The following is a 24,722-nucleotide window of genomic DNA, read 5'->3' as shown; positions in this document are numbered from 1 at the left end:
GACATACATATTTAAAGTACGATTAATTAGTAGTAGCAGTTGATCCTTAATTATCATGTTTTTGGCTGCCTAAATCATCAATATTTTGTTTTGAAATCTTACTGTAAAGCAAAATACACACTGGGTACTTTGTGTGTAAGTGTTGGAAGTTTTCTTCAAGCTGAGATTCAGTAGGTCATGGGGAGTTACAGTTCAGTCTGCCGCCAGGTCCTGGATCATCCCATTATTTGGGATCCCGTTGTCTTTCCCGTCCTCTTCAGTCCTTGAATGTTGACGTCCCTGCCATTACCTAAGCTGAGTGTGATTTATTTTTCTAACCTCCGTTTGGCCAAACTGTATCTGATGTGTGTGCTTTTATTGTCGCCTTGTGAATGTGCTTTGCACTTCTTACCATGAAGGACTAGATGTGGCTTATAGTTAGAACACATATAATAAAGCCTTTCAGAATAACACATGATTTCACACCATGTGATATTTCAGAAGGCTATGTTTTAAGACACCATATCTTTTGTATTCCTTGTGGCAGAGAGAAATTAGCAATTTGTAAGAATTTTAAATTAATAGGATTGAAGGAAGCTGTAGTCTTTATTGTATATTTGCTTGGAAATCCTGTTGGTTAATATAATCTCAGGGCAATTTTTTTTTTTTTTTTGGTGGTGGTATTGGGGTTCCTGGAAGCCCTTATACCTCCAGGCTGCACTCCCAGACCTATTTTATATTTTTATTTGGAAATAGGGTCTCTTAAGCCAGCGAGGCTGTCTTCAAACCTGCGCGATCCTCCTGTCTCCGCCTCCCAAGCGCGGGGATTACAAGCATGCGCCACCACGCCCGGCACTCTGAGGGCAATTTTTAAAATTATCCACTTTCTCTCTCTTTCCCCAGATTGGATGGCAGTAAGGTCTTCTTTTAATACATGCAGATGTTTTTAGGACTAAAATTTTTTGTTTCAGATTTTTCCATTGCAGAGAAATTTTGCTTTTTTCTGGTGATGTCTTACTCATCTTGAGTGGTTCTCATATGAACCCAGATCCTCTCAAATACATTTTTGTATACTTGTTTAGATATTTTATCTCTGGGAAGGATGACTGCCTCTAATTTGCCCATGAACAATTTCCATAAGAATCTTTTTATCCAATATTATTATAACTATAAAATTGATATTAACACTCTTATCAAAAAACCATGACTATCTCCCCTCTCATTTTTAGAGAGCCATGGACGTGTAGAGTCTGTTCAGCTTGGATCATAATTCCTTGCACAGACAACATAAATCATTTCTACAGATTCACCAAACAAGTGAGACGTAATGTTAGTTATTTTTAAAATACATTCTTTTATCTAATCATTTCCCTTCCACTCTGTCCCTCACTTTTTTTCTTGAACTTGACAGTTTACTGCAAGCCTTCAGATTTTATTCTTTTGGGAAAGCTGACATTGCTAGCCAAGGACCATGTTTTATTTTTATCTTTATTTTTGCTAACTATAAATATGACCTACCTCTCTCTCTCTCTCTCTCTCTCTCTCTCTCTCTCTCTCTCTCTCTCTCTCTCTCTCTCTCTCTCTCTTGCTCTCTCTCCCTCTCTCTCGCTCTCGCACTCTCCTTTTTTTTTTTACATATTCCAGATGAGTAGTTTTTTTGTTGTTGTAATAGTCACTTCACAATTATGGTGTGATTTGCAAATTGAAAAAGGGAGACTTGAAGGATTACACATTATTTAGATAAACATGTTGGAAACCAGAACAGTCTTATTTAGAAAAAAATAAAAGCCCAGTCACACATTTCTAAAAGTTTAAGTGTGTGTGTGTATGGGGGTGAGGGTATATACATATAGTTTCTAGTGACAAACAATAACCCAGACTACCCCACTATACTTTTGCTTTTAATTAACAAAAGCTAGGTGCTACCCAGGGCTCCCAGTATGTTCTGTCCCATTTCTCTCCTGCAAGGTATTAAAGCTGAAAGGAAAGCAAGAATATGCAAGTATGAACCTAAGAGGTGTCAGGCATTTGCCTCCTATACTGGTACAGCCAGCCTGTGTCTTCTAACGTGTAATAATTTATCTGTGGACGTATGGAAAGGAGGAAGGGAATGCACATAGGATAGGAGAACTGAGTAGTAAATAACTGCAGAAGCAGGACACTAAGAGGGCAAAACACATTGGCTCAGAAAAGTCTATGCTGTTTTTGCTCAGTCTCATCCCAGCCTCGGCCTGGATTCAGCCTGACTTCTCATGGCCATTTTTTAAGTCTCAGCATTTTCTGTCACAATTGGTCTATGGAAGGACAGGATGAACAAATATTGTTGTGACTATTTGATGTCTTTAAATTGTAGTAAACAATAAGGTCTGTTGAGCTAAGGGACAAAATGTATAGATGATGCTATTTTTCATCGCCCTCCAAATAAATACTTTGAAGGAAAATCCCACAACTTGGGCTCAGGGCTTCTTTAACCTGAGCTATTTTTCTCTACTTGCTGGGGACCAGGGCCCTCACTTGACCAGTGGAATACTCCAGCTGGATGTGGCACTGCACCCGGCTGGAGGTGTTGGAGCTTGCTCTCTTGGCTGCGGGCAGTTGGCATGGGTGGCACCTCCTGAGCTCATAGTGGTTGCTGCTGTGTGCCTGGGCTGTTTGGGTTCTGGCCGTTCCTTAGCCTTCCTACCAATTCTCCAAATGATAAGAATCCCCCCTTCCAGTGTGTCGTCTTTATTTGCAATCAAAACCCTGTCTGATACAGAATAAAAAGGACACCCCTTAATGCACTGAGATGCTCAGCTATCATATTTTTCTGGTACTTTGAGAACCCCTCTGATAGAGTAGGAGATTCATTTGCTAAGGAGAAGAGAGAAAATGAATTGATAATATTCAACTTTCACTTTAGTAATGTTAGGGTCCGAGAGTCACCCCCTTACCCAAATAACGAAGGACACACCAAGGTTGCAACTCACAAGCAGAGTTTATAGTGCTGCAGCTCTTACTGGCACGCCAGTGGTCGAGACTCCTTCACTAGCTTGACTGTCAGTAGAGGAATTGCCCAGCAGCTACCAGAGGGAGCCTCTGGCCGAGCTAGCGTTCAGCCTCAGTAGACAGCAAGGAAAGTGGTCGGAGCTCGACCCCGAGCACACTTCAGGCTCTATATTTATAGCCCCTGAAGGGGTGGCTACACACGTCACAGCCCGCCAAATTGTAGGATACAACCAATCAGATAAAAAGGTAAACAAGTACAACCAATAATTTCAAAAGAAAGCACACACACACTTGAATTACAGCAAATAGTCTTAAAGGACAGCCTTTCTACGTCACTGCCCGCCAAGGAGTGACTTTCTCTTTCATGCTTGGTTACTATGGTAACCTTCAGCTCGGCCCTTGAGTACCAGGTGTTTTCTTTAGATAAGGTTTGTGGCGGGCTTGGGACTCACTTCCAAGAAAAATAGCTTCATATAGCTTCACTCTCTAAACTACTTTATACTATTTTAAAATACTTCAAACTTTACACTCTCTAAACTACTTTATACTATTTTAAAATATTTCAAACTTTAGTAATATCCTTAAAATAATTTCTAACAGTAACTTAGGTTTTAAAATAAAACAACTTTTAACATTAAGGTAGCTGGGATATAAGCAAGCAGTTTCACAGAAGCCAAAACTCAGGCAGTTATCATAAGCAGGAACTTATAAGTTATACTTTATATTGGCAAGTGGGGTTACCGAAGCAGAGACTCGCAGTTTTAATTTTATCAGGAGAGGGGAATGTTTCCTCACAGCACTCTTACATGTTTTGTTACTTTCTTACTTCTACAATGGTCCTACTTTAATCCTGCTTTCTTATTTCTCTTCCTGCATTCCTTCAGTAAGACTAGTTAAATATGTCAGACACATGGGATCTCTCTAATATCTCTATCAGTTCATTTTATACTTCTTGTACCACCTATATAATTTGGGCTAGCAGTTCAAGGAACATAATTTAAGACCTTTGTGCCTGTACAAATTCCAGGAACTAAAATAAAATGAGTACTAAAACCATTTGCAATATAAATTAAGTCTACATGCCACTTTTATTCTTTTGGGGGAACAGATAATTTTTGTTTATATTTGATTTATTGATAAGTGATTTGTAGGAACTGAAATCAGTTGATATAGATGGTCCAGAGTAGATCTGTCTTGAGTTTGCTTCTGGCATTAGACAGTAGCCAGAAAGTGCTTCTTTAATAAAACACACCTTTAAATAACTCTCTCAGATTAATTCCAGCTTTTAAAGTGAGAAGATGTCTTGAACTACCACTGCTGCCAGCTCAGCTGTGGATCTGAAATCTCCAGCTGTGCCCTCCCGGCCTCTCTCATCACTGATAACAGACTTTGCAATCAGAGTCTGTCTGGCACGTGTGTTGATGTGTGAGGCGAGATAACATCTAGCTCACTGTATTGGCTCTTCAGTGCTAGACCATAGTAAACATTTGTCTTTGTCAGCAGTTAAAGCAAAGAGATGTGAGGATGCACAGGGATTACACGCATCCCTCCAGTTAGGCTTTTGTCTGAGTCTGCATAGAGATTCATATTCAAAGAGAACTGATTTAACTGTTAGGATAGACCAGTATGTTTAAAAGTAGCCTTTCAGGAGTTTTCTCAGGGAAAGGGGTAAAAATCCAACAATGTTTCCCTCTGTATCATGTATGACTCCTTTCAATTGCTCTTATTATATATAGTAAGCCAAAAGAACTGCCTATATGTTATTAGCTACCATTGGAATTTGGAGTATTTAACAGATCTCTGATCAAATGAATGGTAAAATAAACTGAAATCTTGAATTAACTTTAATTATATACCACGAGGAAAATCCTAATTGGTGGCCACAAAATCAGTTTTCTTTGGGAAAATACTATTCTAGGAGAAAAATTTCCTAATAGTAATCATGGTGATAGCACCTATTAAATACTGAGCACTAGGCTGCATATTTGGTGTTTGAGATGATCTTTAGTTTCTAGATTAGATAATCGCTATCAGTGAAGTTACCTGTTCTGATTGCTATAGGGCCCCATTTTCAAGGCCATGTGCTTATTCACAGTCGGGCACTTTCTACCAAGTGGTAGATGCTGGGTCAGACGCCCAGGTTCCAAAGTTCTTAATGAGAGGTAGTGCCTGCATCCTGGTGCTTTCAGCCCAGTGGAGGAAGATGGATAGTAAATCAACTTTACCTTACAGAACAATGAGTGTTATGCCAAAATAGAAAAGGTACTTAAGGAAGTTTGATTTAAATTAGACTGAAGGTCACAGAAGTTTTCTTGGACAAAATGATCATTGAGCTAGCTGCATTCTGAAGGATGTCGTGAAGCCTGCCAGAGGAATACAGCAGGGGGTGATCCCTGCTGTAGGCAGTGGGTGGGCTCCTTGGATAAGGAGGTAAGGGAATGGATCAAGAACTATGCTGAGGTAGGTTTTTGGTTGGCCCAAGGGCTCGATGTCTAGTGGGAAACTAACAAGAATAAGTACTATCGATTAAGCTTTATGTGTCAAATCCTGCTTTAGATGCTCTACAGACATCTCATGTAATTTCTGTATCTACACTTGGAGACCATGAAGATCATAAAGAGCCTGTGTGCCTAGGTCAGGAATTTAGACATTATTCAAATAGGCATAGGTAGCCAGGGGAACATTTAAAATCACAAAATTAGCTTTGTGTGTTTTAGAAAGTCCATTTGGAGATAGACGTGGAATTGGGCCAGACCTGAGCTAATGGCACCAGCACACAGCCTAGGTATCCAGCGGACCATAGTGATATCCTGACCAAAGACTCTAAGATGAGGAGGAACAGGGGATAGTAGAGGCAGAAGTGGATAGATGTATTGAAATCGGTGACTTATGGAATGTGTGGGACCAAGGTCTGCCTTTAGAGTTCCTAGAAATTAAGTGAAGAAAAGACTAAGGTTTCCACTGTTGAGTACCACAGGAAAAAGTTTTATTTTTATTTGTCTTCAAGCCTTCCCATCTTGAGTTTCAAAGCATCATGACTAGAAAAAATATATTTTGCTGAGATCTTTTTGGGGGATTTTTAAGTGATATGTAAATCTATTTGAAGGTCTATCTAGGTAACCTAGCTCTCTTTAAATATTTTCATGATCTGACTCTTCCCAGGTGACTAAAATAAGCAAAATTTCCTTGGTAAAAAAAACATTAAAAGTGTTTTCTTCTTTTTTACTTTTTTTTTTTTTTTTTTTTTTTGCCTGTTTGTGTAGTTGTATTCTTTTTAGCGAATGACCAAAAAAAGAGTTTGAGACAAATTGTATTCTTCATTTTTTCACTTTCAAGTAAATTCATATTTATTTATTTGTTTTGCTCTTTAGGAAAAGAATAGTACATGGCCTAGGAGAAGAATCTTTGATTTATGAAAAAGCATATAAAACTTGGATTCTATTATAGTCAATCATGCCAACTGATTTTACTGATGTTTTCATTGGACAATACCATTATTACAAAAATTGATTTTTAAAAATTGGATTTCCCATCTAACCATTACAAGAATTGCATTTTTTTAAAGAGAAGAGAGATAATGTTTATTTCAACCTAACTTCCTTTTTAAATTTCTTTATTAAAAATATTCTGTACCACTGATCTCTTTTTGATGTGAGTAGATATAAAATTTTGAATAGTGAGGGATATATGAAAATCTTGAACTAGTCTCTTTTAGTCTAGTTAGCCAGTATATGCCCTAAGTTTTAAAACCTCACTTTTGGTTCATCTTGAAATACCCGTACTAGGACTCCTGAATGCCCAGATCAAGGATGACGGATGCACAGGCGAGGAGCCACGTGGGCCCTGGTCTGGTTCAGCACAGTGGCACTCTCTTCCATTCAAAGTCTCAGATGTCTGCCCCTCTGCAAAGCCGGGAGGCCAATGTCTATAGCTGCTAAGCATGAAATCCCCTGCTTCTGTTTGTTTCTTTTGTTGCCACGAGTTAATAGGGACAGAGACAGGAGACAGCTCAGAACAAAGCAGAAATAATGGAGTATTTCACCCCAAAAAGGAATGTCGATTGAGAAATACAAAGGGTAAGGCAAAGACAGACTTAGTGTCCTGAGGCAGTGTTATGTATTGGCCAGGAGTCTCAGCCCTGGGACAATTCTGGGACAATTCTGGGACAATTCTGGGCCAAAGCCTGCCTCTATGAGCTTAGAGCAGCCCCCATGGTTGAGAGATTTGACCCATCTTCTGTAAAAACATTTATTGTTTCTCTCACTAGGATTGTAAAGGATGACAGAATTTTTCATCTCAAAAAATGGATTGCTCTTGCTCTGTGGGCAAGAGTCTTCTGCTAGGCTGTGTCTAGAGATCAAGGGCACACTTGATACTCCCTGTCATCCTGCATATTATTTCTGTTGCTGTGGCTGCCATTTTGAACTTAGATTCTTCCCATTTGTTTACAAGAACCAGTAGTTACTCTAAGACATTGGGGCATATTTGACATTTGGTTTTCTTCTTACAAATAGAAAGTCAGGATGAGCTGAGAGCTAGCGGTGATAGGTCATTTCCTTCCTGTGCATTTCCCTACGACCTGATTTATTCATGTACTTTCCCCCATACTCTTTTGAACACATTTTATTTTATTTAGTCTTTGCTTGTTTATTTTAGTAAAACCTACATACACAGATATTTGTAAGGAAGAAAATTTGAGGACCATTTTGGTAGAGGTTTTGTTATCCTTACTGCTGTGCTTAGAATGGGAAATCCTTGTGCCCAGCATGGGCTTCTCTTAATAGACAAGCTTTGTCCTTTCCAGAGGACAAAAAGGGGTTTAATGAAAGAAGCACATAATGGGAAAGAGAAGCCTGAAGCTTTTCAGGATGCCCCTGTCTTCCATCCTAGACAACACCCTCTCTTCCTTCCCTGTTCCTTAATTCAGCTGGCAGGACCTCCAAGGATTCTACTTCACATCCAGCTTTTCTAATTCAGGGAGAAAACCTTGTGAGGTCACTTCACCTGTAGTGAATGGTTCCTTAGCCATAAAGCTAACAGTGCCTGTAAAGAAGTGCTGTAAAAACTTGCATCTCCTCCTTCCTCAGGCAGCCATCTTTCTCTTCAACTACTAATGTAAACTCATTTGACTCTTTGGCCTTCTCAAAACAACAGAATGCTTCCACTTCTGATGCTTTGATCCCTCTCTCTGGACATGGCAGTCCCGGAGCCACAAGGATAGGAGCCAGGGCTCAGGAGCAGGCTAGCCCTCACTGAGCCCCCAACTCTGCCACTTAATAGCTCCCTGGTACATTTTCTTATCTGTGTGGCTCTCTGCACAGAATAGCTTTGTCTCTTGTGCAAGACAGACCCTCAGGTGGTGGAGGCTTTTATCATCCCACTGGCTCAGAAAACACTCTGAGCCAGACCTCCAGGGTGTGAATCCTGTCTCATGTAGACAAGAGTCTTAACTTCTTTGAGCCTCAGTCTCTTTGTCTTAAAATGGGAATAATATAATACTTTTCTTATTGAGCTGCTCTAGGGAATAAATGAATGAATATCCATAAATCACTTTTATCTGGTGCTCCATAGTCCTTGGCTGCCTTTAGTTTGGTTTTGATTTATTAGGACACCCACCCGTTGTCATGTCTCCTGCAGAGCTTGAGCAGTTCCGACAAATCCTGCAACACATTTGGCCTTGTGTTGTGTTTTGTATTGGGTTACGTTTTCAAAAGACAGACCCCCATATTTGACTATTAGAGACTTGGAAAATACTTTGTTCTAAATCAGGTCATTTTAGATATTTAAGCGCTTCTTCATGTTTTATTCATTGAGCATATTTAGTATTAAAAAACACTTCTAGAAATTGACTTCCTTTAAAAAGTTTTTTTTTTTCATTGTGAGAACTGATGTGGGTCAAAATGTACAGGCACTTCTGATTTTAAAGTCAATTTGCATGAGAAATATATATGATGACAGTTATGGGAAAGTTATTATTATTTTTTTTTTTTGCTTTTAGGTGCAAACATATAGATACTTCATTAATTTAACAGGTTTTTATTGAGTTCTGTGCTAGGCTTGACCCTGGCTATCTGTCATCGGAGCCCCTGGTTTTTGTCTGGCGCAACCCGTATTTAAATAAGGAGGATCAGTGTGGATCCAGGGTAGCGATTCTGTTTGTGAGGAAGTCCTGAAGCTGACTGAAGAAAAATTTCCAGCAGCTATACAGAGCTTCAATCAAATTGAATTCATGCTCAGAATGAAATCTTGTATTCATGATGAAAAACAGAGCATCAATTGAAACAAATGTCATGTCCCAAAAGGCTGGGAATTTAAGGCACAGGATGGTAGGAAATACTGGCAGTGCAGGGACTGGTGCCAAAGTGGGAGGTTTTTTGAGCAAGTCTCTCATCCAGAAATATATAGTTGCAGGACAACTCCATCACTCTGTTTTGATCCCTGGCCACCGTCTGAAGCTATAAACTCAAGCTCTTGGAACCAGTAGAGGGACCAAGATTGCATATGTCTCGGGGTCTGAGTGCATATTTTTATCAGCTCATAAATTTGACACACAAAAAAATACATGTGGCATAGTATTACCTGCACTTCTAAAAGTGTTTCTATTAGCCCAAAGAGGGGAAGATACGATCTATTCTCTGAGGCAAATGCGGTATACTTCCCAGAGGTGGTGCCATCTAAGCAGAAATTTGAATAGGCATTTCCCAAGTAGAAGAGAGAAGGGAGGACCTTTTACTCTGCACTGGACTGGGGTGCTATGGATGGGAATTTCTTAGGTTGTTTTAGAGACTAGTGAATGACTTGGAGGGTCATTGAGTAATCAGAGTGGAAATGTAGGGGGAAATGAGTATATATATAGTCAAAGGCTTAATTGAAGTGCTTTACACTGTTGACTTATTGAGCAGATATTCACCAAGTCCCTACCATGTACAGTGCTCTGCCAGGAATGCTAAACTTCTCACACCATCCCTAACTGAAACAGGAACATTTTTAGGTGCTCTTTCTATATTTTGCAGAGTCACCAGACTGAAATGCAAGCCCTCATTTCCCCCTGACAATTTTATCCTTTGCTTATTTTTTACTCCTGATACATCTGGACACCTTCAAGCAAATATTTCTAATGTCTATGTTTCTGCATTCTAACTATTCCCTTTTCAACTTAAGAGCATATGATTATGTGATTTGTCCAAAATGTATGGCAGAGTTATCACTGGTGATTCTGACCTGCAGCCTCCCTCAAGACCTCAGCGCACCATTGCCTTATAGACAATGTTGGTAGGAGCTTGCGAATGTACGGTGGAGTAAAGGTCCTGTGCCCTGGCATAACCTTGTAGATATATTAGGTTCTTTCCAAAAGGAGTAAGTGAGAACTGACTTGGGTGTGAACAGAAATCCTGTAAGTCAGGAAGACCATGCCCTTAGTAGCCCCTCAGAGGGCACAATTATAATTCAGACTGGCTCTTTCCTCTATTTTCTGCTGCAAGTGAGGGCCTGAGGTTGTACATACGTAGTATTGAACCAGGATAGGAGGGACAGGACATGTGGAGGCTGCTGTGGGCTGATAGACAGGGAAGGAATCCAGTCTGGGCTTTATATTGGGCTGCCAGTCCTTTTCCCAAGGAAGCTAACTAGCAGCCAAGGTAGCTAAGGAAAATGAGTATCGTGATGAACAGTTATTTGCTGGTCTGGTGCCTTTCTTAGGAGCTTAGTGCACTGAGCCCAGGTCTCATCACATCCTCTATGAAGAAAGGACGAGGCCGATAGTGTTAAACATTACTGGTTAATCACAGGGAAACTGAAGCCTGGGTGGGTTTATGGGGCTGGAGCAGAGCCGCACAATGCCCCAGTGTTTGGCCTGGGAATGAAGCCCGAGCTGGCCGCTCGCTGTCAGGACCGCCGACAGCATTGTGTTTCGCATTGTACGGCAGTGAAAAGGGCTTACTCCTAACAATGCCAAAGCTGCTAGAGGAGACAAATACAATGAACTTGGGTACAGTATAGTCTAGAGGCCAAAATGAGTAATTTTAAGTAAATTGACTATAAGATCCAAAGCCTCAGTAAGTTTTAAAACAACAACGACAACAACAACAACAACAAAAAAACACAAATGATAACTTTGTACACCTTTTAAAAACTCAAAAAGTAGGAACACCTCCCCCCTTCTGAAGTGGCATACTCTCAAGTTATATTCTGTTGGTTCAAAACCTGACACATTTCCTGTTAACCAAGGAGTTTATTCATTTACTTCAGATACATTTAAGATTCTGTAACTTATTTCAGAGATTCTGCTTTGTAATAATGTTAGCCTAGTGTTTCATTTCCCAAAATGCCTTGTTTCCATATCCTGAGTTTTGGTGGAGGCTTTTGTTTTATTCATATTTAGTTTGGGTTCTTCCAGAACAGAACTACAGAGGCTAGAATTATGGAAAGTGATGGGGGCGTTCTGGGGGAGTCGCTGTGTTGGGCGTCTTTACATTCTGTGTATGTGATTGGAACCACAGGAGTAGAGATGACATCACCCGGGAGATATAGAAAGAGTAGAGAAGTCGAATATCATTGCTAAATTATCCTTTACGCCAGAAGTGCCTTGGGTATCTTGAAATTAACAAGCCAGGAAGATATGAGTGAAAGTTTGGTACAGAGTTTTTGTACTTTGGATATTAAAGACAGTATGAAGACAGAATTATGAATTTTTTTGCCAGAATCTGTTGGGTAATATTGTTGAATGGATAATTTCAATGGGGTGCTATAATTTTATTTTATATTTAAGATTCATGATAATTTGGGCCATAGTAGTTGGGTCAGCTCCCCCTCCAGCGGACAGTTCATAGGAATTCTGGTGGAGGAGCTGAGCGAGAATGGGGGTCTCTTGATCAAGAATGGGGTCTCTCAATCAAGAATGGGGTCTCTGCCTGCTTCTCTCAACAAAGATCAAAGCAGCTGGGTGAGAGAAGCTCTGTGAACAGTATTGCCTGTTATAACTGAACATGGAAGACCTCTCCTAAGTATAAACAGGTGCTAGCCCATGGCCATCTTCAAGGGATACATGAATATGTGCATGATGCTGTGTCTGGAAAAGACCCTCATCATGAGTCTGGAAGACTTTTTTTTTTTTCATGGGTGAGAAAAAATTGGGGAGAAGTCAGGCAATATCAGCCAGTCTTCCTACAAATCCATGGTGTGATGTGTTGGCATCTAGAATGCTGTTTCTAGTTGCAGTCATTAATCTCGCAGCAAAAGGCATAACGGCATGAAGACAGGGCCAAAGAAGAGCGACTCTCATGAAGGAGTCGGAGGGGGTGCTATATGAAGGCAGACTGAAATAATTAGGACTTCTCGGGCTTGAAAAGATGAAGAGAAAATGTGATTAGAGTTTAATAAATCCATGTAGAATATGGATCATAAAAATCTGTTTACCAGAACTCGGCAGACCTTTTAAAAAACTGAAGAAAAATGAATTTAGGGCAAAAAGCAGCTCTAATCTACTGAGAAAGCGGATTCTGTATGTCAAAACCACTCTTGGGAATGAGGCTAATTTCTGGCACTGAGGCAAAGTGAAAAAAATTAGGGATTCCTCTTATTTTGACACTATTCTCTTGGAGCATGGGGGGCTCAGAGAGCTTCGATCAAGCATCCTATTAGGCTCGATGATTTCTCTTTTCTGAGGTAAAACTTACATGTTGTTTATTCTTCAGCCATTATAAGAGGGTAGGTTCCGTCCTGTTCTCTCCCTCTCCCTCCCCCTCTCCCTCTCCCCCTCTCCCCCTCTCCCTCCCTCCCTCCCTTCCTCCCTCTCTGTCTCTGCCTCTCTTTCAGTCTGTCTCTTTCTCGTGTGTGTGTGTGTGTGTGTGTGTGTGTGTGTGTGTGTGTGTGTGTGTTTTACTGGAAATTGAACCCAGAGGCATTCTACCTTCAAGCTATATCCCCAGACCTATTTTATTTTTGTTTTGAAACAGGGTCTCACTAGGTTGATGAGAGTCTCACTACTTGTTGAGGCTGTCCTTGAACCTGCAATCCTGTCTCAGTCTTCTAGGTACGGCCATCACAGGTATGCATCACTAAGTCCGGCTGTGTCCTGTTCGCTGCTGGATACTCAGCTGACGATGAATGGTCGAGGTTTCCACATGGTAATGATGAATAAGAAGCTGTAAGGGTCTCTGTGAACAGGTCACAGAGGTCCTGTGATACCTTAACAGCAGTTGTTGGTGCAGTTGTTGGATGGGAGCAGGCTGCCTTGAGGAAGGGCTGGTTAAGTGGAGACCAAAACACTGATGAAGAATCGGCTAAGCCAAGAGTCTGGGGAACAGGGAACAGTGCTAAGTGCCTAGAGTGAGGGAGGGGAGCCTGGCTGGGAAGAGAAACCAGCAAGAGACTGGTTGGGTTGGCTGGAGTTGGCTCACAGAAACCAAGGTAGGGGTTTGGGCCCGAGAGCAGGGGGAAGTCAGTCAAGCATGGTAAGCAGACATACTTGATTGTTGGTTTTTTTTTGTTTTTGTTTTTGTTTTTTTAATAAGACTCTCAGTGGCCACTGTGCAGAGAACAGTTAGGGTGAGAGTCAGTACATGAGAAATGATGAGAGGAAGTCGATGTTGTCCAGAGGGCTGTGCCGTGGGCTGGAGAGACGTGGGCAGATTCTAGAACTATTTCAGAGGTCGTAGGGACCAGACTTGTGGATTAGCTCTGAGAAATGAAGGTGAGGAATAATCAAGCTTGATTTATGAGACTGTGACAGCCAATTAGGACTGAGATTTCATCTGAGTGAAAAGAATCAACACAGGATTTTTATAGGTCTTTTACCTCACCCATCTCCAGATGACCCAGAAGTGAGTGGATTCTTCTTTCTTTTTTGCATGAATCACTCAAGGCCTAAAGATTTTAGGTTATACAAAGCTGGCACATTGTTGAAGCCCAATACGGCACAAGTCAAAAGATCAAAAATTACATGAATACCATCCTGTCTTCCAAAGTCTTTTGACTTTAACTCTTGTAATACAAGCACTTTTGTCCAGGGCACAAGCTACACTACAGTTCATGGTACCCTGAGGCCTGTTGACCTGAAAAAGTTTAGCAAAGGCCAAGAAGGCCATGATGTGTGCAAGTAGAGTCCTTGTACCCTACTTATTTCTTTTCTTTTTTCTTTCTTTCTTTTTTTTTTCCATACTGGGGATTGAAACCCATAACATTCTACTTCTGGGCTATACCCCCAGACCTGTTTTTATTCTTTATTTTTGAAACAGGGTCTCACTAAGTTGCAGAGAGCCTCACTAAGTTGTTGAGACTGGCTGCAAACCTGCAATTCTCCTGTCTCAGCCTCCCAAGTACTGTGATTACAAGTATGCACCACCATACCTGGCTCTACTTATTTTTAAAATCTTTTTTTTTTATTTTGAATTGATATCAAAGAGTTATAAGACTAGAACAAAAAAGTTTTCCATTAACTCTTCACTCAGCTTTGCAAGCCATTAACATTTACCATGCTTGCTTTACCATGAGCCTCACCAGATGGGGATAGAGATAGGAGGCTTAGAATTTTTCTGAGCCAGTTATTGCAGGCAGCAGGACCCCTCACCCCAAGTACTTAAGTGTGTGTTTTCTCAGAACAATGTTTTTCCTTACATAACCACAGTACAGTTATTTAATTCAGGAAATTTGACCTTACGCAACACCGTTATCTAATAAGCAGTCTATATTCAGTCACTATTGTCCTAATAATGTCACTTTTGGCACTTTTTTTCCTCCGGATTCAGGATCTAATCTAAGCTGCATTGCATTTCATATTATGTCTCTTTAGTCTTTTTTAACCTGGGATGGTTCTTCAGTCTTTTCTTTCTTTCTTTCTTTTTTTTTTTTTTTTTACTTTTAAGACATCGCTACTTTAGAAAACAGAGCAGTTGTCTTGCAGAAGGCTCCTCAAGTTGGTTTTATCTGCTTTCTTCATGGATAGGTTCAGGACGTGCATTTTGGCAGGAATACTGTAGGGTAACGTCATGCCCAGTGCACCTGCCACCTCGGGAAGGGAGGTCTTGGGTAGATGTGTGTGTCATGGCAGGGAATAATACCTTTAATGACTTGGTTAAAGTGGTATTGTCCAGGATTCTCTAAGTTATCATTTTCCTTCTCGTAATTGATAGGTGATTTAACTACTTAATACTTATGTTGTCATCTTAAATGTTACTAAGGCATGTTTCCACAGTCTTGATTAAAGAACTGCATTTCCTGTTCTCTCTCTCTCCACAGTGTTTTAGAGCACTTTGCTGCAAGGGACCACCACCTGCACGACCAGAGTATGACCTGGTTTGCATAGGCCTCACAGGTTCTGGCAAGACCAGTTTGCTGTCAAAACTCTGCAGCGAAAGCCCCGAGAACATCGTGTCAACCACAGGTGGGTACCGCGCTGGCCTCAGTAAATTTATTTCAATTTTATTATTTTATTATTTTTGATACTAGAGATTGAACCCAGGAGCATTCTACCTCCAAGCTGTACCCTCATCCCTGTTTGTCAGTTTCTTAGCGGGATCTCACTAAATTATTGAGATTCTTGCTAAGTTAGTTGGTAAGGCTGGCCTGAAACCTGTCTCAGCCTCCCAAATACGCAAATTACAGGCTTGTGCCACTATGCCCAGCTATTTCAATTTTAAATACTCTGATTTTCAAAAAAGATTTGAGGGGTCTTGATAGCATCAAATTTCTCTACCCTGTGTCCCTCTTGGTGATCATTTCAGTGGCATAGAATAAACTAAGCTCAGGAAAACATTAATACAAACTGATCCTGAAGTCTCCAACTCTGGTCCTATGACAAAATGGCTTCATCCCAGGCCCTATCCTTTCTCGAAGGTCACTCCTACCTACTTTGTTGGTCACATCCTCCTTCAACAGCACAACTGGTGCGGTCTGAATTGTCTTCACTTTCTGTTTTTGACTAGAGGAGATCCAGTGCAGGGGACCATCAATTGGCTTTACGGTGTCCTTTTCTGACTTCTTAAAGCAAAACCAGCTTACGAAAGTAATTCTAGTCAGGGGAGATATCCCCTGCCAGGAACACTTGGCAATATCTGGAGATGTTTTGGCATTTCCGGTTGGGAGAGGGACTACTGGCTTCTAGAGTGTAGTGGCCCATGATACTGCCAGACATCCTCAAGTGCTCAGGGCAGCCCCACACCAAAGATGGCTCGGCCCAACATTTTATCAGTGCTACACTGTAGAAACGCTGGCCCAGGGCTCTTGTCACCCCCAAAAGCCTTCCTCTCTCTCTTCTGATAAAGGAACAGGAAACAAGAGTATAAATGAGAGACAGTAATGGAAGAACAGTCATAGGAGATGAAGAGGGGAGCGTGGGAGGGAGCTGACAGGAAGGGAGTAGGCGAGACATTGTCTGGGGAAGTTGAGAAGATTATTCATTCAGCCAGACTTCTGAGCACCTACTACGTACTATGAGGCTGAGCAGTGATGCCTGCATTCCAGGAGACATGGTCTGTTGGCCATGTGGACATTAAGTTCCTGTCTTGAAATACACAAAGGAGGGGGTAGATCAGTGTTGCCAGGCATAGGGGAGGATCGGATGCATGGTGACGTCTTCTCCGTAGGATCTGAAGCTGATAAAGGAGCCAGGTACATAGGCAGGAACAAGAGAGGAAGGTAGGGGGTAGAGAGAAACAGGATTTCTAGTCAGAGTGCTGTGAAGACATTGAGCATGAAACAGAGTGGGATCCCCTGGGAACCACATTTCTGTGAGACTGCAGTGTATGTTTTATTACTGTCAGGGGACGATTCATAAGAGATAGGTAGTAGCCAGGCATGACGGTACAGGACTATAATCTGAATACTTGGGCAGTTAAGACAGGAGAATCACAGGTTCAAAGCCAGCCTCAGCAACTTAGTGAGACCCTGTTTCAAAATTAAAAGATTAAAATGGCTAGGGGTGTAGTACAAAGGTAGTATGCTCTGGGTTCAATCCCTAGTAACACACACACACACACACACACACACACACACACACACACACACACACGAGCCAAATCTTGGGACACTTGTACCAAGTGCTGAAGTGTGAGCTTTCCCTGTAGATAGTGCAGAGATGCCCTAGTATCTGCAGGACGAGACATTCAGAGATCTTCATTTGAGAGAGATGGAGCTGGCCATGGCGTGGAGGCTGACTTTTAAAGAGCACCGTGAGAGATGAAGGCAGGAGTTGATTGTAACCATGCTGCTGAGATGAAGGCCTTGGCTGGGGTGATGGGAAGAGTGGAGAGGAGAGCGTAACTAGGATACAGTATTTTAGGGCTAGAAGCAACAGGACTTGGTGACCAGTTGGGTTTGGAGGGTGAATGATAGAAAGAAGCCAAGGATGACTCAGTTCCTGGATGAGGCTATGGGTGGGTGAAGAAATCGTTCACCAGGGTTTCCTAACAAGTCAGAAAAATATTGATGATCAGGAGCCTTAACATCAGGTCAGGTTTTGCCACCAGCCAAGTTGGAGAGAAGTATGCGTTTTCAGAACTTTTCAGATCTTAGAATTATAGATTTGAAACAGAACCTTTGAAGAAACAGGCATAGCTTGATTAAAGGAAAGGGTGAGGGGTGTGTTTTGAGTTTGAGCCCGCAGAGAGTACAAGCATAGCCCATGTACACTGAATCTTTCAACCTCCTTTTCCCCTCAGACGAAGTCCCCCTACCTCTCCCCATTACACAGGGTCCATAGTTCTACTTTAGTGTCTATGAAGCAGCTTTGCTTACGATCCCCACACCCAAGGTATAAGCTCCTAACCGCAGATAGAACATCTCACCTGGCATTATATACCCATGGATTGGCACAAGATTTGGGCATAGATATAGATGTTTGTTTAATGAAAAAATCGATGGTAGTAAATTGAATCTACATAGTGTTTTTAAATACAGTTTCCTCTGTGAGAATCATAAGCCTTCTATGACAGGTAAACATCTCTTTTTGTGTTTTCAGATCATCTAAGGTTCATATAATGATGTTACACAGCTAGTGACAGTGCTGAGGTCTTCAGATGAAATTTAGTGGTACCTAAAGCTGAGAATTTCTGGTGGGAGTGTGCACTAGCTGGTTTGTATGGAACTGTGGCTATCCTTTGATAAATGTGCTGCAAAGTTGCAAAGTTATACAAATATTATGAGCATAAGAATTCCTTTCAAGCAGTGTAATTTCCAAAATATGATGTGTAGAGTAACAAAAAGTATACTTGATTTATCAGAGTTATCTTCTACCACTATTGCTGCAAGAACAGTTTTATTCTTCTATGGTAATATAAAAATTACTTGAAAATGTTCTTATAATATGCTTATAAATTATAATGTCTTATATTTGCTATTCATTTTTATTTTGTTTTTACTTTTAAATAATGTTTTCATTTTACTGGAACCAGTCTAACATTGTGTGCTAGTTGATGTTCTGATGCATTAGATATTAAATTGGCTAACATTTTGGATATCCAACTTCTGTGAGTTGCAGTTATCCTGAAGTTGGCAGAGTTCCTTTTTGGAGGCCTCTTTGGAGGTCCGTGCCATCAGGAAGTTTACACTGGGGTTGAAGATAACTTTTCTAAAGATAAAACAGTCCATATTTATTGGATATTTGTAATATGGCTGGTCCTGTGCTAAGAGAGAGTATGATATGTGGCATACTTGTGATCATTTCAAATCTAGGGCATCAAAGAAGTCTTCATGGTGAACATTATTATATTTGAACAGGGCCTCATACACAGGTAGGATACACTGTGAGTAGTGGGATGAGGAGAATAAGGATCAAAATCATAGGTAATTCTATGCTTTCTCATGGTGGTCTTATTAGGTCAAGGCACAGGATGCAGAAAAAGGAAAGGTTGTGTTCCAATACTAGAGACTAGAAACGTTAATGGAATAGGCCTCTAATATTGGAGAGGTGATTCCAGGGGAATAGTAATTGTGGTGATAGAGGGTTAAAGGCACTTGTAATTTCTGCCGTAAAAGTGACAGTCATATTGAGTGATAGGAAAGGAAAAGAATCAATTATGACTCAAGTTTTTAGCTTGGTGTTTGGGCAAATTGTAAAAAGAAGTAGGGAAAACATGACAGATGGTTTTAGGATAAAAAGTAATGAGGTTAGTTTTGGACATATTAATTTTGAGGCATTGGCAGGACATGTAACAGTGATCCAAATGCTAAAAAAAAAAAAAAAAAGCAGATTAGAGGAATTTTGGAGCTACAGAAACAGATTTGAGAAAAAAAATTAGTGTTGGATTTAGATGAGATCATATGGAAATAGTGGATAGAGAGAGGGAAGAAGCACCAACTGTGTTTTATTTGTCTGTTCCATATTTACCGAATACCTATTGTGTGACTGTCCCTGATAGAGGCACCGAGAGTGTATCAGTTAACAAAGCAAACCAATATCCCTGTCCTTTGGAGCTTATATTTCTGCTTCTGCATTGAATTAGGTATCTAAGGCAGGCAGTTCTATACAGTATCAAACAAGTCAATTATGAGCAAGAAATCAAAAGAAGCAGCATCTAATAATATTAACTTAAGTCTAAAGTCTGAGAAATGGCCACAGGATGTGATACCAATATACTCATTAATGACCAGTGGTAGGACGGTTTCAGTAGATTATTACTGGAGTAGAAACCAACCTCAGAAATGAGGGGATGATGAGTAAGAAAAGGGAATGAGCAACAGACTGTCACTTTCACTCCTTGGTCTTTTGGCTAAGATTGTATGTAGGCTGTTCTTCAAGAAGACAGAAGAAACACATAGAATGTCAAGGGAGTTGTTTTTGTAAGGAAAGGTCTCATGTTAGCATTGCGAGTAGGCAGAGGTTGAGGGTGGTCATCTGAGGAGGAAAGACATGATGCTCAGAAGAGGGCTGTGAGTATAAGAACGAATCCTGGTCAAGATGGAATTGTGAGCTGGTCTGTCCTCTCGCCTGAAACAACCAGAATAAGTTTGTTTGTTCGTTTGTTTGTTTGTTTGTTAAAAAGGTGAAATATAGAAAGCAACAATTTTCAGGAAAGTGAATGTTAGGCAACAAAAGACAGTCTTCACTGAGAGATGAGAAAAAAATGAGATGAATCCTGTAATTGTCCCAGCTTACTGCCTTGAGAGAATTTCTAGGCCATGGCACAGTGCACAGTTCCAAAGGGAACTAACATGGGCTCAGTAGAATTCCTGCTCTGGGAAGATGGAGCTGAGAGTCTGTGAGATCATGCAGCAGGAGTTCATAGGACAGGACGGTACTTGAGAAAAGAAAGTTGCACAGAGAAAGAACCATTGATATCTTCAACAAGTCTTCCCTGAAGGTTCTGCAAAGTGGACAATAGCATGCATGTGAGGAAACTAGTCAAGGGCAGGGAGAGACAAGGCCTAATTCATGAGAAACTGGATAGAATACTCAGGAAGTTCTCCCCTTAGTATTAGCCCTGAGCAGACTACTGCTTTAAAAGTTACAGTAGCCATTTCCAAAAACTAAAATGGTCTCCTGATAATATTAATGTTATGTTTACATATTCCAATATAAAACCATTTAAGATTCACTCCCCCCCCCAAAAAAAAATCCTCCAAATCTAACATTTAACAAGGCAAAATTTACACTGTTTTGATACCTAATCAAAGACTATCAGGCATGGAAAGAGGCAAAAAAAGATAATTTTTAATGAGAAGCAAAGTCATTCAGTTGAAACTGACCAGAACTAATTATAGGTATTAAAATTAACAAAGAATGACATCAAGACAAGTCTATTCTCTATGTTCATAAAATTGAGACATAGAAGACATATTTTTAAACACCTGTATAAAACTTATACTGGTGAATAGATATCAGAAATAAACTATGTACTCAGTGAGATCAGTGGCAAATTAGATATCATAAAAGATTTAATTAGCCTAAAGGCATTAAATTAGAAAGACTATCGAAGAGAGAGGAAGAGAGAAAATGCCAGGAGAATCAATGGGCTTTGGGCGTAACTCTAAGTGACCTAATTAAGGACAGTTTGAATCCATGGAAGTGAGGGAGTGCAAAAAGGACAGAAAAGATATTTGAATAATTAATGTTGAAACATCATCAAACTTGGTGTAAACTATGAACCTGTAGACTCAAGAAGCTCATTGAGCTCCAAATATAAGAAATATGAACAAAATTATGCTAAGGTATATCAGTAAAATTGCTTGAAGCCGGTATAAAGAATATGATGGTTAGTTTTATGTATAATTAGACTATGCCATAGTTCCCAGATATGTGGTCAAGCATTATCCTGAATTTTTCTATGAGGTATTTTTAGATGAGATTAATACTTAAATCCCTGGATTTTATAGGAGATTGACCTTTATTTAGTTTGGCCTCATCCAGGTAGTGGACGGCCCAAATGGAACAAAAAGAGTGACCTCCCAGGGTCAAGAAGGGTACAGCAAATGGCCTTTGGATTTGAATTTTACATTGGCTATTTTCTTGTCCTCTTGCCTGACATCTGACCTTGCATATTTTGAACTTGCCAGCTTTCCTAATTATGTGAGCCAGTTTCTTAAATCAACTGTCTTTCTTTGCATCATTGCAGTGGAAGAGAGAGGAGAGAGGAGAGAGGAGAGAGAGGGAGGGAGGGAGGGAGGGAGGGAGGGAGGGAGAGAGAGAGGGAGAGAGAGAGAGAGAGAGAGAGAGAGAGAGAGAGAGAGAGAGAGAGAGAGAGAGAGAGAGAGAGAGAAAACAAGAATAGGTACAGGAAATTTTGAAAAGCAGGCACTTACTAGATTACAGGTGTGTGACCACCTAAGGTTCCTATACAATATGGAAAGTGATACTTCTTGAGGGCAGACTGATTAAAGATATACTATATAAGCCTTAAATTAATGATTAACAGAACAATTATGTCTTAAGTTAGATATCATGAAAATTTCAAAAACAATTCAAAGATAGGCAAAAAATAAGAAATAGGGAACAAGAGTAGATGGAACAAATAGTAATCAAGTAGCCAGGCAGTACACTCAGGCAGTACTTTGACTGTTATCCATTAACAGTCCAATTAAATATATATTCTAGAATTAAGAGATTCTTGATATTATATTTTTAAAAAGCAAGACTCAACCAAATGCCAGCTGTAGGAAAAAAAGTTTTAAATACAGACAGAAATAGATTAAAAGTACAAGAATGAGAAAAGATACATCCTACTAACAGTCTGATGGAAGCTGAAGCAATTACTTAAATTTCAGACCATGTATATTTTAGACCAAAGAATACTACTGGACATGAAGAAGTTCATTTCATAGTGATGAAGGGATCACTTAATCAAGATGACATAGCAGTGTTGAACATTTATGTACTTACTTAATAACAGAGCTTCAAAATAAAGGGAGCAAAAAAATAACACAGCTGCAAAGCAAAACAGACAAAGCCACAGTTATAATCAGAGATTACATAGTTTTGTCAACTGATAGAATATACAGGAGGAAAATCAGCCAAAATTTGTTGGGGTGTGTGTGTGTGTGTGTGTGTGTGTGTGTGTGTAACTGGACATTGAATCTGGGGTGTAAGGAGAATTCTACCTCTGAGCTATAACCCCTGTCCTATTTTATTTTAGCTTTAATTTTGGAACAAGGTCTCACTAAGTTATAGAGGCTGGACTTGGACGTACAATCCTCCTGTCTCAGCCTCCCAAGTACTGGGATTGCAGTTGTGTTTCATCACACCCAGGAAAAATACAGTACATTTGACCATCATTATTGCATTAGTCAGCACTTTCTCATTGTGATCAAAATATTTGACAAGCCATCTTACAGTAGGAAGATTTATTCCGTGTATGGTTTTAGCTGTCTGTCCATGGTCAGCTGGCTCCAAGGCAGAAACATCATGTTGGCAGGGCATGATGGAGGAAAGCTGTTCAGCTCATGGCATCTGGGAAGCAGAAAGAAAGAGGTAGGGGAGAGGGAGGGAAGGAGGAGAGACAGCAAGTGGCAAAGTCCTGATAGAGTTTACAAGGCCACGCTCCCAGTGACCCAGCTCCAGAAGCCATGCATGCTGCTGCACTGGAGACCAGGTTTTCAGCATCTGAGCTTTCTGAGGGACATTCCAGCTCCAGATCATAACAATTACCAGCCAGCGTGATTGGACTAACATAGAACACTCTACCCAGCAGCAGAAGGCATTCTTCTCAAGTGCACAGGGAACATTTACCAAATTAGATCATTACCTAGTACATAAAATAAGTCACAGTAAATTTACACAGACTCAAGTCTCATACCAAATATGTTTTCAGATTGCAGTGGAATTGAATTAGAAACCAGTAACAAGCCAGACGTGGTGGCACAAGTTTGTAATCCCTGCACTTGGGAGGCAGAGACAGGAGGATCGCGCAGGTTCGAAGCCAGCCGTGCTGGTTTAAGAGACCCTGTTTCCAAATTAAAAAAAAAAAAAAAAAAAAAAAAAAAAAAAATATATATATATATATATATATATACAATATACACACACACACACATACATACACACACACACACACACACACACACACACACACACATATATATATATATATATATATATATATATATATATATATATATATATATATATGTAGTAGGTCTGGGAGTGTAGCCTGGAGGTAGAAGGGTTTCCAGGAACTCCAGTACCACCATAAAAAAAGGAAAAAAAAAAAGGAAAAAAAATCAGTAACAAAAAAGATCTTTGCAAAAGTGTGTGTGTGTGTGTTGCAACCAAATTACTTCTAAATAACCTATGTATCAAAGAATAAAAGAGATATAAAGTATTTAGCACCAAATATCAATACAAAATATCATATGGTATGCCTTTTAAAGCAGGACTTTTGGGAGTGATTAACAAAATCAAATACCCAATTATAAAATAAGGGCCTCAAATCAGTGATCCTACCTGTATCTTGATAAACTAAAAGAAAAGAGTAGATCATACTCAAAGTCATCAGAAGAAAATAAATAATAAAGACCAAAGTGGAAATCAATGAAGCAGGAAAGCAGTAGAAAAAAATCTGTCAAACCAAAAGTTGATTTCTTGACGTCAACAAAGTTGATAAAACTAGCCATACTGATCAGAAAAAAAAAATCAAAAAAGGCACAAATTGCTATATCAGGAATGAGGAAGGTGACATTAGTACAGATTCTATAAAAATTAAATGAATTGTGGGGCATTATGACTAAATTTCTGCCAATATATTTGACCACTTTGATGAAGTAGACAATTTTTTTTGAAAGAAAAACTGTCCAGTATCACTTAAAAAGAAATTGAGAATACTAGAAAACCTATATCTGTTAAAGAAATTGAAGTTATAGTTAAGGAGAGAAAACTTGAGGTGTGGTTAGCTTCCCTCCTAAATCCTACCTAACATTTAGAAGAAAAACAATGCCAGTCCTCCATAATATCTTCTACAAAATTAAAGAAGAGGGAAGATTTTCCAGTTCTTTTATAAAACCTTTATTAACCTGGTAACAAAGCCAAAGACATTACAAGAAGAGAACACTACCCACCACTGTACCCCACTGAGCATGGCGTGTGGTTCACACACCTGTAGTCTCAGCACCTGGGAGGCTGAGAAAGGCTGGTCAGAGGTTTAAGGCTAGCTTCAGCAACTTAGCGAGACCCTGTTTCAAAATAAAATTACAAAGGCCAACAGTATGACGTAGAGGTAGAATGTCCCTCCCTAGGTTCAAGCTCCAGTACCAAATGAATAAACATATAAATAAAAATAAGCTAGGTAATATCTCAGGGTATACTAAAAAGTCATCAATTTCTAGTAAAATCT

The 24,722-nt window shown here is 40.0% G+C and overlaps 1 protein-coding gene across 1 annotated transcript in view; it reads left to right on the top strand.

Annotated features, from left to right (window-relative positions):
• Window positions 1-24,722, top strand: part of ARL15 (ARF like GTPase 15) — a gene marked incomplete at both ends in the record, with an annotated part of 411,109 nt that overhangs the window by 126,897 nt on the left and 259,490 nt on the right. Inside the window, one exon of the mRNA XM_080716907.1 lies at window positions 15,202-15,346. Coding sequence (XP_080573033.1) covers window positions 15,202-15,346 — 145 coding nt within the window. The remainder of the gene's footprint in view (window positions 1-15,201; window positions 15,347-24,722) is intronic.

The sequence above is a fragment of the Muscardinus avellanarius genome, assembly GCF_963383645.1.
Source record: "Muscardinus avellanarius genome assembly, chromosome: 1".
In the NCBI taxonomy this organism is placed as follows: domain Eukaryota; kingdom Metazoa; phylum Chordata; class Mammalia; order Rodentia; family Gliridae; genus Muscardinus; species Muscardinus avellanarius.
This window is presented reverse-complemented; position numbering and strand designations above follow the sequence as displayed.